The sequence below is a fragment of the Salvia miltiorrhiza genome, chromosome 8 (assembly GCF_028751815.1).
Source record: "Salvia miltiorrhiza cultivar Shanhuang (shh) chromosome 8, IMPLAD_Smil_shh, whole genome shotgun sequence".
Lineage (NCBI taxonomy): Eukaryota > Viridiplantae > Streptophyta > Magnoliopsida > Lamiales > Lamiaceae > Salvia > Salvia miltiorrhiza.
The window spans coordinates 29,372,554-29,384,237 of NC_080394.1; the positions used below are offsets into that span (position 1 = coordinate 29,372,554).

Here is an 11,684-nt window from a genome sequence, read left to right on the forward strand (position 1 = left end):
ATTTTTTAATGACAATATTATTAATTTCAAGCATGATCCAGTCCTAATATGGAACAAATTTTATACCACATCTAGCATTCCTAGTATGTGTGTGAATTTTTATTTCATCTTTTTATCTGCGAAAAAAGTAGAGGATTTGAATTTTAAAGCAATTTGGCCATTTTGTCATGGGTTGAATCAACTAGATGGAGTTGACCCTATTATAGTCCATTACGATCTAGGCTCTTAGATGAGCCCCCATTTTAAAAATACTATACTATGGTCCAAGCTACATTATAAATAGTCTAAGTCCAATATTCAACCATTATTAAAAAAAAATTAACTACATCTTTAATCCTCTTTTTCAGTGCATTATTACACTTTCTGGTTCAGTCGCCATCACTAATTCTTTACTAATTACTAGCGACAACCGACATTAATATCACCTCTTTCGCCATCACCTTCTTTTGTAACTTGCAAGTCAGGAGCCATACTAATTTTTCTTTTTTTTGAAAGAAGGTACTAATATTTATTTGTCCCATTTAAAGGGAAGGAAATAAAAAAAATTAATTGACCCTTGTCTGCATATTGAGATGAAATCTGAAAGATATTACATAACATATATGATACAAATATATATATACATATAGGTTGTATTTCATTTGTTTGGGCTAGATAAATATCGGAAAGTGATTGGTTATTTTAGCCAAGACCAAAAAAAGAAAATATCTGTATATGTTTTACAAACCTTTTTCAACAGGTGAAATCTCAAAAATAAAAATTTGTGACAGAGACATTTTATAAACTTAGCAAGGCCCTTTAAATGGGTAAAAAACTTGGAGGAAACTTTTCTATTTTTTTTTTTAAATTATCCTTCATCCACTCTCACATTTCCAACATAGTACTGTTGTTTCTCAATAATTCTGCACCTGCAGCACGTTGGCTGTTCTTTTTTCTACTTTCCAATTATAAATAAATGAAATAAATTAAATAGTTGGAAAAAAAAGTGAAAAAGCGGAAAGGAAAACTGAGGAAGAAGAAAGAGGTCCGTCCACAGGCGGGTTGGGTCCCCACACAACAAAAGCCAAACGCCAAACTGCTGACGGGGACTCTGAAAACGAAATCCCACAAACTCATTTAATTCAATAATATTCCTTCATTTTTTGTACTTTTAACTATGTGAAATCAATTTATTTTTGTTCATCACACAAATTCTCTTCCCAACACAAGATAAACATCAAATTTTTACAAACCTACAATATTCCTATTTTTCTTTCTATATATTACAATTTTGTTTTTAAAGTTAAAACTTTTCAAATTTTAGATGCAAAATATTAACTACTTTAATTCCTTATTTTTGTACATTAAAACTTATAAAGTAGGGATTAGGCGGTTTGACCCTCATTGTTAATATAGTAATTAAGTGAAAAAATTAGGATATCTTCAGTCCTTAATTATTTATATAATTTGAGATAACTTTTTAAATTTTATATTTTGTTGAAAAGATTATGGACATTGTGACACTCCCTCCATTCATGAAACATTTTTTAAAGGTAAATCAACACGGATTTTAACAAAAAATAATTGAATTAATATCAGTGGAGAAGGGATTCCAGGAAAAGCGAAGATTATAAGGATAATATTAAATTATTTTTAAAAATAAATTAGGAAGATATTATGGAAATAAACAAAAACAAAAATAAAAGTAAATATTTCAACTAATAAGTTTATAATGATTTCTGCAATGCTACCCTTTTCAATTAAAAGATACTATATGAATAAGTGATTTCGAATTGTAGAATAATCAAGAATTTAAGATATTTTCAAAATTTTCTTAAATAATAATCAGCCTATTCTATTTTTATTTATCTAAAATAATCTTGAATAATAGGTGCCCATTAAGTCACAAATTTGTGGTTATATATTGATAAATTTAGGGGCAGTGCAAGTTTTAGCAAACTACCAAAACATCACCGTTAAATCTGATGGCCATTTAATACCAGAAAAAAGTGCATGTATTGTAGTAGATGACGAACTCGCACTGCTCTCACCACTAACACACAAATAAAATAAAAGACTCCTCTTCAAATCTGCAACAAGAATCTCTCTTTCTTTTTTGGGTGGTTTCTGCTTTTCTTTTTTCTTTGGTTGTTCAGTCCATCAAATGGAGCTCAAAAAGCACTAATGCAGTTGTGGAATAAAGCTCATAAAGAGAGATTTCACCAAAAGAAAATTGTCGGTTTATCAAAGTGATAAATGAGGTGTTTTGATGAAACCCCTGTTTTATTCTATGCATGCTAAACTCCTTTATTCTTAATAATTTCTGATCATCACTCCTCCTCCTCTGAAAAAAAAAAATTATTTAGGCACTACTTCTTGAGGACCCAATTCTTGAAGTTATTTTTTTTTATTCCTTTTTTAGGAAGTTTTTTTGCAGGAAGGGAAACAGCAGCATTTATAGCTAGTCTTTATGGTCAGAGTTTCACTGAAGTGAAATGAGGGCTGTGTTTGAAGTTTATGGTTGCTTAATTTGAAGGTAAGTAGTTAGTAGTTCAGCATCACCTCATTTATGGTTTGTGGCTGGTTGCTTCATTTGTGGGAAATATTGTGAGGGAGTGAGTGTTTGAATTAATTAAAGTTAATGATGGTGAGTAATTTTGCTCATATAGGTTCACAAGAAACTTGATTCATTTGCTAAGTAAGGTATGTATTACTTCAAATACAGTTTTCATGTTCTTCATTCTAGTTTGCTTTTTATGTTTTTTTTTTTTTTGGGGGGGGGGGGAGCAAATAGTTTGTTAAATGGATGGAAATAACATACACCTCTTTAATTTTTAATGAAATGGAAAGGATTTAACATAAGTTCAAGCATATCTTTAGTAAAATGCAGATCATTTTCAAATAACTAAGTGTCTGTACACTAAATTTTGCTGCTTTTTAGTGAGGCTATTCTCTCCAATCTGCACCTCAGAGTTCCTTTGTTTGTTTGCAATGCTAATGAGAGTTGGAGGGATAATCTCCAAATTTATAGCCCATTTTACTCTACTTCTTCGATGAGTCTCTTTTCCCGTCTGTCATTTATGATGCTTTGAATTTTCTTGACCAGGAAGAGCTGATGGCAATTCCATTATATCGATCAGCAGTCCCATTTTTGCTTGTCATGTTGGTTTCAGTCTCTTGTAAAGAGCATCTGGGATCATCATATGTGCAAACTCTTTTGAGAATTAAAGACCTTCTAAATTCTCCACCTTTCCTGAGTAGCTGGAAAAATGGCATGGATTTCTGCAATAGTGAACCAACCGCGACTCTCACTGTCGTTTGCTATGATAAAACCATAACTCAGCTGCACATTGTGGGGGATTTAGGGGCTCCAAGATTACCTATGAATTTCTCGATTGATTCCTTTGTTGGCACGCTTGTGAGGCTCCCGGGTTTGAAGGTCCTCACGTTGGTCTCTCTAGGTCTATGGGGGCCTCTGCCTAGCAAGTTCATGCGCCTATCCTCCCTAGAAATAGTGAACTTGACTTCAAATTTCTTCCAAGGCCAAATACCACCGATGATTTCATCACTCCAACACCTTCAAACTCTCATACTCGACAGCAATAACTTCACCGGTAGGCTTCCAGATAGCCTCGGCTCACTCTCAGCTCTGGCCGTTTTGAATGTGAGAAACAATTCTCTGCATGGATCTTTGCCTCATTCACTGGGAGATTTGGAAACCCTCAGGGTTCTCGTGCTGTCTAACAACAATTTCTCAGGTGATGTGCCTGATCTTAGCAGCCTGACTAATCTTCAAGTGATCAAGTTGGAAAACAATGCTCTTGGTCCTCGATTTCCAATAGTAGGCCAAAAGGTCGAAAGCATTGTGCTGAGGAACAACAGGTTCTCCTTTGGCATCCCGGAGAAAGTTCAATCCTATAATCATCTCAAGTTGTTGGATATTTCTCTCAACAGATTCGTGGGGCCGTTTCCAGTGTCTGTGTTATCTCTTCCATCGATTGCTTATGTAAATATTGCAGAAAACAAATTGACAGGAATGCTTTCTGAAAGTCTGCCATGCAATGATGATCTCTATTATGTGAACTTCACTGCCAATCTGTTGACTGGAAAACTGCCCCGCTGCCTATTGTCTGATTCGGGTAAAAGAGTGGCGCTGTATGCTGAAAACTGTTTGGCAACCGGAGATGAGAATCAGCAGCCGATTTCCTTCTGTAAGAACGAGGCTCTAGCTGTGGGAATACTACCTCATTCTCATAAGCAAAAGCAAGCTTCCAAAGTAATTCTTGCCTTAAGCATATGCGGTGGAGTTGCTGTGGGAATAGTTTTGGTCAGCGCCTTTTACTTGCTCGTCAAGAATTTTCTTGCCAAAAGATCAGCACAGAAATCTCAAACTAGATTCTCAGAAGACAATGCATCAACATGCTACACCTCAAAGATACTTAAAGATGCAAGTAAGTTTCTGCTCATTAAAACTTGAAGTGATCCTGTGTCGTGCTGCTCACCTATTTTGATCTTAGTTTAAGGAATGTGACATTGGTCATTGAGCATTCAAAATGCATGTAGGCAGTAAATTTCTTTAATGAAATGCTAATATAGCATATTGAATAATGGAAACATATCTGTACTTGATGATGGGAATGAGCTTCATGATATAGAGTCGTTAGTTTTTGTTATTGAGCTTTAAGATTAGTGCAGGTGTTTATCGTTAAATGGCAAGAAAAGCATTGCCAAATGGTTGTGAACAAATGTAGAGATTAATGGGCTAATTTGACAGTTTGAATTTGATGTTATTGGTGCTATAGGATATATAACTCAAGCGATGAAAATAGGTGGACTCGGGCTTCCATCTTATAGGACCTTTTCACTGGAAGAGCTCGAGGAGGCAACAAATAATTTTCATTCATCAACTTTAATGGGAGAAGCTTCTCACGCTCAGGTAAATTTGATTCACTTTGTTCATCATCTTTTTGTCAAGATTCAATTCTCAAATTTCAATTTTTAACTTGCATATATATGTTTCTCACTCTCGCCATTGATGATGATGATCTCCGCCTCTACCTGGACTCAGATGTACAGAGGTCGATTGAGAGATGGCTCTTACGTGGCAATTAGATGCCCTAAATTGAGAAGAAATTACACAACTCAGAACTTTATGCCTCACATTGAGTTGATATCAAAACTCAGACACCAACATTTGGTCAGCGCTCTCGGACACTGCTTTGAGTACTACATGGATGATTCTAGTGTAAGCAGAGTGTTTCTGGTCTTCGCGTACGTGCCCAATGGGACTCTCAGAAGCTGGACATCTGGTAAATACACGGACGGCTATTCTTGTCATGATGTGCTTCATGTATATGTTCCTCTTACAACCAGTTGGTATTACTGTAATTGACAGAGAGGCGTCGACAGAAGCTTTCCTGGGCTCAGCGCATAGCAGCTGCTACAGGGGTAGCAAAGGGTATCCAGTTTCTTCATACAGGAATTGTACCTGGTGTTTTTGCCAACAACATTAAAATAACAGATGTTCTATTGGATCAGAACCTTGTCGCGAAAATCAGCAGCTACAACCTGCCTCTGCTGTCAGACAATATGGAAAAGGTATGAATAAACTTCTCATATTTGTGTTTTCAAATGATTCTTGCACAAACTGAATGTAAAATCTTCTCAACTGTACAGGATAGTCTCCAAAACTTTTTTGGTGGATCAAAGGAGCATAAGAGGGCAAGGTTAGTGACTCCCGGTTGCTAGTTATTTCTTCACGTGCAAAACTAGGAACCATAAGCTTCTTCTTGATGCAAATATGAAGACTTTATGTGTATTGATTGACAGAGCAAAGCATCAAGATAAGTTGGATATTTATGACTTTGGAGTAATTCTACTAGAACTCATCACGGGGAAGCCTATAAATTCCAGGAACGAGGAGGATGCAGTAAAAGATGAGGTAGTCATGAACTATAATTGCATTATGTTATCTCCCTTCTTCCCAAAGTACCAAAGGATGCAGTAAAATGAAGTTAACTGAGCTTATATCAGTTTAAAAGAGCCAAAATATTCTACCAAAACTGAGCAACTGGTAATACTTTCATTTAAAATATGTTATGCAGATGAATGCGAGAATAACAAGTGAGGATTCATCGAGGAGTTTAGTCGATCCAGCAGTTAGAAACACGTGCTCTGGTGAATCCGCGAGAACAATGATTGGGATATGCTGCAGATGCTTACTCAAAGATCCAGCTGAAAGACCTTCCATCGAAGATGTAGTCTGGAATCTGCAGTTTGCTGCTCAGGTTCAGGATGCATCTCAAAGCAGCGACGGCTCTCCCATTTCTCCTCTGCAATCTTCACGCATGAAGCCAATCATCAGCAAATAAATGATAGGAAGGAAAAAAGATATAGTTGTACACAACACAATGCAGCTCTCCACATGCACTTTGTTATATTGCTAGTGAAAATCAAGTTTATTAACACAACACTGATTGATCCATTCATTACAACAAGCAGTGATGATGAGTGAAACAGCAGGATACCGTTTACACGTGGCTGCGATCATGTGTGTTCAGACGGTAGGATACCGGCACAAGAAGAGGCACCACAGAAACAAGGGCGAGGATCGGCATTGAGGGCGACGTCGCCATAACTGAAAGTGAGCTCATCGTCCTCCTGAATATCCGAGGCCGCAAAGAAGCAGACGCGGGGCAGCAAGGCGCCAGAACTCCTGACTATCACGGTGTCGAGGTTCCCGCCATCACATGAATGGTTGATGAATCGTGCAATGTTGCCGATTCTGGTAGCGTCGATGTTCATCCTCATACATGTGTTTCCAAATGGAAGATGCTCCTTCACCACCAAAAGAGCCGGACTCAGCCGCTCGATCCTCGCCGTTTCATCATAGTTTTGCTGCCTTTCTCTAGCTTCCTTGGTCGGCAAAACCTCACCTTCACACCAATCAATTCCAGATCATGCTATAGCTATTGCATAACAGAAATTAACTAAAAGTTTACAATTAAGATGGTGAACTCAAAAAATGATGAGGCGCATTTCTGCATATATGCCCTAATTTTTAATAAACCCTACTAATTAGGGATTGATGAACCCAAACTGAGGCGGTACACAACCAAAAATGATCGTTTACCGGCGTATTCGCAGATAAACCGTCCAGCGGTAATTAGCTCCGCCGCATAGAGACCCCAACCCTTTCTATCGTCTTTTACGATCTTCAACCTCACAGTCACCCCGCACTGAGTCGCCCTGTTGCCGCACATCGAGTCACACTTGCAACTCGGACCGCATTCTAGATTCAAGCACGGGCAACAATCGCCGCCGCAGCCGTTCGTGCACTCGCAACCGGCAGCGCCGTCGACGCGGAATAGAAATGGATACGGAGGATCGGGTCGAGCATCGTGGTCGGAGCCCCATGGCTGCCGGAAGTCGGGTGTTGCGCGGAGGGTCTGCGATGGAGTGTAGAGAAAGTAGGAGTAGGGCTGGGGATAACCGGGGATGGGGTTGTGAAACGGGACAGAAAGTTTCTCGAAACCTCTGGAAGCGTCGGAGGTTCTGCGGGAAGTTACGTTAGTGGAGATGTTGTGCAAGGTTTTGCAGGTGGAGGAGATGGAGGCTAGCTCGGCGGAATTGAGGTAAGGGATGACGATGGCGGCACAATGGAAGAAAGCTTCACCGGTTTGACGGTCGTTGATTTTCCGGCGATGCGGTTCCTCCATTGCAGAATTGAGTGAGTAATGAGCATGGGCGGTGCGAAGGTCTAACTTTCTCGACTTTGTTGACGAACTAAATAAAATCCCATTAACGGCCCAATACCAATCTTGATAGGCCAAAATCACATTACAGGGATGAAGACGTGAAGTATTTCTTCTATGAATATTTTTATTATTTTTTAAAATAAGAGCTATGATAGTCTCTAAAATAAAATAAAATAATATAAGGTGTGAAAATTTGTAGCTATGTATGAAATCACCCACAGAGGAAACGCAAATACAACATGAGCCCCTCTCACTCACATGGTCGCATGAGTCCGTTTTGTTTTGATCGACGATCGGTGGTGCTGGAGCGTTGATAAAGATAGCCTCATACTCATAAAGATGAAAAATATCATTAAATTACAACGCTTTGAATGTGTTCTTTTTGTTTGTAAGTTTATCATTAGAAAATAAGGAAAAAAGAAAAAAATGAAAAAATGTATCAGATTTTAGTGATCCTCGCTCTTTTTATCTCATATTGTCTTTGGTGTAAAAATATATGAAAATATTATGAAGAAAGAAAAGAGGGAGAGAGAGAGAAAATGAAGAGATAGAACGAGAAAGATAGGGAAATGAATTAAATTGTATATATTTTGATGATAAAATTAAAGATCATAAAAATATACAACATGAGAAAAATACTATCACACCTATAACTTGGGATAATATTATCATGAATCGAAGTAAAAATGTGAAAAATGGGTTGCGCGGAAAAATTTTCCTTCTTGCCCAAGAATAAATTTTCAATTAAGAAAATGTGTGAAAAGAGTGAAAGAAAGGGAAAATATATATATATAGGAAAAATATATATATATATTTCGTCATTTTCTATCAAAGAGGACCCACCTTATGGTTCAAGTCTTGATACAATTATTTCACCAAAGCTGCTCTAATTTGCTTTGTATCCACAATATTTTAGATTCTTTTTTGTGTAAATGACATGGAATCGGATAAACAATGAGATACAAAATTGAGAGAATCATTTATTCCATTTTCAATAATTGTTCATCAAATTCGAATGGGGTTAAAACTTAAAACGGACTACTTTTATCGCGACCGATGCAATTTTGTCCATTGCATTACATAAAATCGTCTGCTTCTGATCGAGGTTAAGTTACTGCACTTTACTGTGTTATTGTTTGAGTTTCTTACTGAATAGTGAATAGTAATATGTGACTGATGAACAAGGGCGAAAGCCTCGTGCCCCGCCCGCATTAGAAGTGAGGTTTACAGTCTTCGAAAGGAAAAATTTTCAAGTGATAAATTTACAAATATTCACATTTTTTTTTCTTTGAAGTTGTTCACAAAGTTTTTAGAAAATGGTAAGATTGAAAGTTTCCTACAACTAAGCACTAAATATTAAATACTAACAACTAACACACCTAGCTTGTTCACGCTCACACGGACTGATGGAGGTATACAGGATGTCCAAAACAGAATTTAGAGAGAGTTCTTCAATTGTAAAAACTAGTAATTTTTAATATAACAATGTAGTAATAATAATAATAAGAATAAGAATAATCGGTTTATCAGAATTTTGGAAGAGAATCAAAGTTCCAAACTGTGATGATATTTTTAAACAAACGAGGTCTTAGCTAGCCACAATGTATGTATAAGTAGACCACAATCTCTTTCTTCGAAAAATTATTTTAATGATTTTGGCTACTCAATCCTGTAAGATACAGGTCAATTTTTACGAACTATAACATATACAAATACATAGCACAAAAACTCAAAAAGGAGAATATAACATGGTAGCATAAAAGCATTGAGAAAGCAGTTGTGAATGAGGCAGACTAACCATCCCGCATCTACATTTGACAAAACTTAACTATTTTCTAAGGTTAATAATCACAAGCAGAAACTTAGTCCAAACTGCACTAGGGTGATAAGAATGAAGCATAAAGCAAAAGACCTCACCTCATACACTTAGGTGGTGACAAAGGGCATAAAGAGGGAGGTGAAATACATATGGCGCAAAGAAGACTGGCTACTTAATACTAAGGTAGAGAAGTTATAATAATTGGTTCATCCGACTTAGGAAACAGTAATGTTACGCATCTACCGATGAGAACAGCAATAACAGAAGAAAAGAGCTGAAATTTTCTAATAAAAAGGACCTCTTATTATAATAGTTGCTTGATTTGCTTTTATTAGGGTAGACAAAACTTTACTACACAAAATGCTTCGTACACTAAGCACCATGGTCACACGACAGCTTTTATCTATGTTTGAAGAATTCTGAATCAATTCCACATAGCAAGGATGCAATAGAACCCCTTGTGCCAAATATTCAAAGGCTTATCACCAACCTAACTTCTGATCATGTTTGCTCATGGGATAAATAAAAACCAAAAAATTCACTCTGTGTTACACATATGTTATCACCAATCTAATCTTCGAAAGAGCGCAATCCTGTGTACACTCCTGAATCCCGATAAATAATCCTATAAGACACAGCACATCCATAGTCCAAAACAGCCTTATAGCATAAACATAAAACACCTTTTTCTGATTATACTTTAGCCTATAAAATCCAAACTATTCAGCAACTTAATATATCTATCTTCATACATTGTTTCTTTCACTGAATTCGCCAATATCCAGTGACAAGAAAGAATATATAGATCAAAAGCAAGAGACTCGATTAGAATTAAAAACCTAATTAGAAGCCCATCAAATAATTCAGCTAATCTCGTGAGAAGCCCCATAATTTCACAGCAGCCCCATATCCAATTCTAACTTAACAATGTGCAGAAACTAATTCAGCAACATTGCCAACAAAGTGTCAAAGTTTTTCACCTTCTCCTAATTCATATAATTATATATCTCAGAACAACAGTCGCACGACATGAGAGAAACTGGTTCCCGAAATTCTGGCCGTGTTGCAATTTTACAACCAAAAATAAAAAGGAAAAAAGAAATCCCTCTCCCAAAGAGCTCGGAAATCAGAAAATAACCTCATCAACGAAGATAGGCAGGGATCTTAATGCGAATAAACAACATGCTCATAACGTAAGAAATGACGATGAACGCGATCCCGGCGGTAGAATAGGATACCTTAACACTCTTAGCTCGATTCTTATCGAGAGCGAGATCCAGCAACACGATCCCGGTGCCGCCGAGTACGAACATGAACCCGGACGAGAGCCCCTCGATGATGTATTGGCCGTTGACCCGGCCCGGCAGGAATACGACGGGGCGGACCGCCCCAGTGAAGCGGTCCTGCGTGGATCCGATGCCGGGGGGCTCGACGATGACGTCGTAGACGATTCCGGAGACGACCATGAAGTAGGTGAGGAGGATGAGGGCGTAGACCGTCATGGCGGAGGGGAGGCTGAAGGACGGCAGCTTAAGGCGGAGGCGCGGCGGGCGGAGGAAGGAGAACGGGAGGACTCGGACGGCGTGGAAAATCGGGTCGATTGAGCCCGATGAGTCGGGCTGCGCAGCGGCGGTGGACATAATTTGGGTGGTGGATCTAGATTTTGGGGGTTTCAGTGGGAGGGGTTTCAGTGCCCCCTCTCTTACTTCTATTGCTACTCCGCCAACTGTCACTATATGAATTTTATTTTTATTTTTTCATTTCGAATCAGCTGCTGTCGTTGCGAGCCCGTGAGTGATGGACCGAGTCCCAGCGCCCGCTCGATACCCAAGGACCGCTTGTTTAGTGAGATATATATGCTCACGCCGACGCTGGACAGACAGAACCCTAAAATCTATTTTCCTCTCCTTCACAGCGCCGCACGCTAGGGCCCAGCCATCGCTGGATTTGTGAGCATCGACCGTTGAGTGTCAGTCGGCACTAGCTTCTTGAGCGGACGATCTCGTGGTTTGTGGTCGGATTTGTTCATATTTATTTTTTGAACGAAATCAATGAAAGTCATTTTAATTTTAAAGTCCATAGATTTTTAAATACCTCTAAATTTTCATAGACTTTTAAAAGTCTGAAAC

General features: G+C 38.1%; 3 protein-coding genes across 7 annotated transcripts; 1 reads left to right on the forward strand and 2 right to left on the reverse strand.

Annotated features, from left to right (window-relative positions):
* The first annotated feature begins 1,877 nt into the window (after positions 1 to 1,877).
* LOC130997537 (probable inactive leucine-rich repeat receptor-like protein kinase At3g03770) lies at positions 1,878 to 6,449 on the forward strand. Of its 4 annotated transcripts, none has more exons than XM_057922873.1 (10): positions 1,878 to 2,240; positions 2,402 to 2,515; positions 2,649 to 2,682; positions 3,086 to 4,430; positions 4,782 to 4,915; positions 5,048 to 5,288; positions 5,375 to 5,577; positions 5,656 to 5,705; positions 5,809 to 5,920; positions 6,084 to 6,449. In XM_057922873.1, the coding sequence occupies exons 4-10, from the start codon at positions 3,095 to 3,097 to the stop codon at positions 6,348 to 6,350; spliced, it is 2,343 nt and encodes a 780-aa protein (XP_057778856.1). In that variant the 5' UTR covers positions 1,878 to 2,240; positions 2,402 to 2,515; positions 2,649 to 2,682; positions 3,086 to 3,094; the 3' UTR covers positions 6,351 to 6,449. The 4 variants fall into 4 exon arrangements, with proteins under 4 accessions (XP_057778856.1, XP_057778857.1, XP_057778858.1 ...); XM_057922874.1 differs by having other exon boundaries at positions 1,966 to 2,240; positions 2,417 to 2,515; XM_057922875.1 differs by lacking the exon at positions 2,649 to 2,682 and having other exon boundaries at positions 1,966 to 2,240.
* Positions 5,905 to 7,987, reverse strand: LOC130997538 (histone-lysine N-methyltransferase SUVR3). Of its 2 annotated transcripts, XM_057922878.1 has the most exons (3): positions 7,112 to 7,987; positions 6,507 to 6,914; positions 5,905 to 6,318 (listed from the first exon to the last, which is right to left on the reverse strand). In XM_057922878.1, the coding sequence occupies exons 1-2, from the start codon at positions 7,695 to 7,697 to the stop codon at positions 6,526 to 6,528; spliced, it is 975 nt and encodes a 324-aa protein (XP_057778861.1). In that variant the 5' UTR covers positions 7,698 to 7,987; the 3' UTR covers positions 5,905 to 6,318; positions 6,507 to 6,525. The 2 variants fall into 2 exon arrangements, with proteins under 2 accessions (XP_057778861.1, XP_057778860.1); XM_057922877.1 differs by having other exon boundaries at positions 5,905 to 6,914.
* Positions 7,988 to 10,519: 2,532 nt separating this feature from the next.
* On the reverse strand, positions 10,520 to 11,379 carry LOC130997540 (uncharacterized). The gene has a single exon (XM_057922879.1). It carries the CDS (start codon positions 11,193 to 11,195, stop codon positions 10,698 to 10,700), a length of 498 nt encoding a protein of 165 aa, XP_057778862.1. The 5' UTR covers positions 11,196 to 11,379; the 3' UTR covers positions 10,520 to 10,697.
* Between the last annotated feature and the right edge of the window lie 305 nt (positions 11,380 to 11,684).

Excerpts from the sequence above, each read along its gene's own strand:
- LOC130997537 (XM_057922873.1), top strand. The coding sequence starts at position 3,095 with ATGGCAATTCCATTATATCGATCAGCAGTCCCATTTTTGCTTGTCATG. Across the intron at positions 5,578-5,655 it reads TGTCAGACAATATGGAAAAG|GATAGTCTCCAAAACTTTTT; the intron begins GTATGAATAAAC and ends TCAACTGTACAG. Across the intron at positions 5,706-5,808 it reads AAGGAGCATAAGAGGGCAAG|AGCAAAGCATCAAGATAAGT; the intron begins GTTAGTGACTCC and ends ATTGATTGACAG.
- LOC130997538 (XM_057922878.1), bottom strand. The coding sequence starts at position 7,697 with ATGGAGGAACCGCATCGCCGGAAAATCAACGACCGTCAAACCGGTGAA. Across the intron at positions 6,915-7,111 it reads GTTTATCTGCGAATACGCCG|GTGAGGTTTTGCCGACCAAG; the intron begins GTAAACGATCAT and ends ATTGGTGTGAAG.
- LOC130997540 (XM_057922879.1), bottom strand. The coding sequence starts at position 11,195 with ATGTCCACCGCCGCTGCGCAGCCCGACTCATCGGGCTCAATCGACCCG.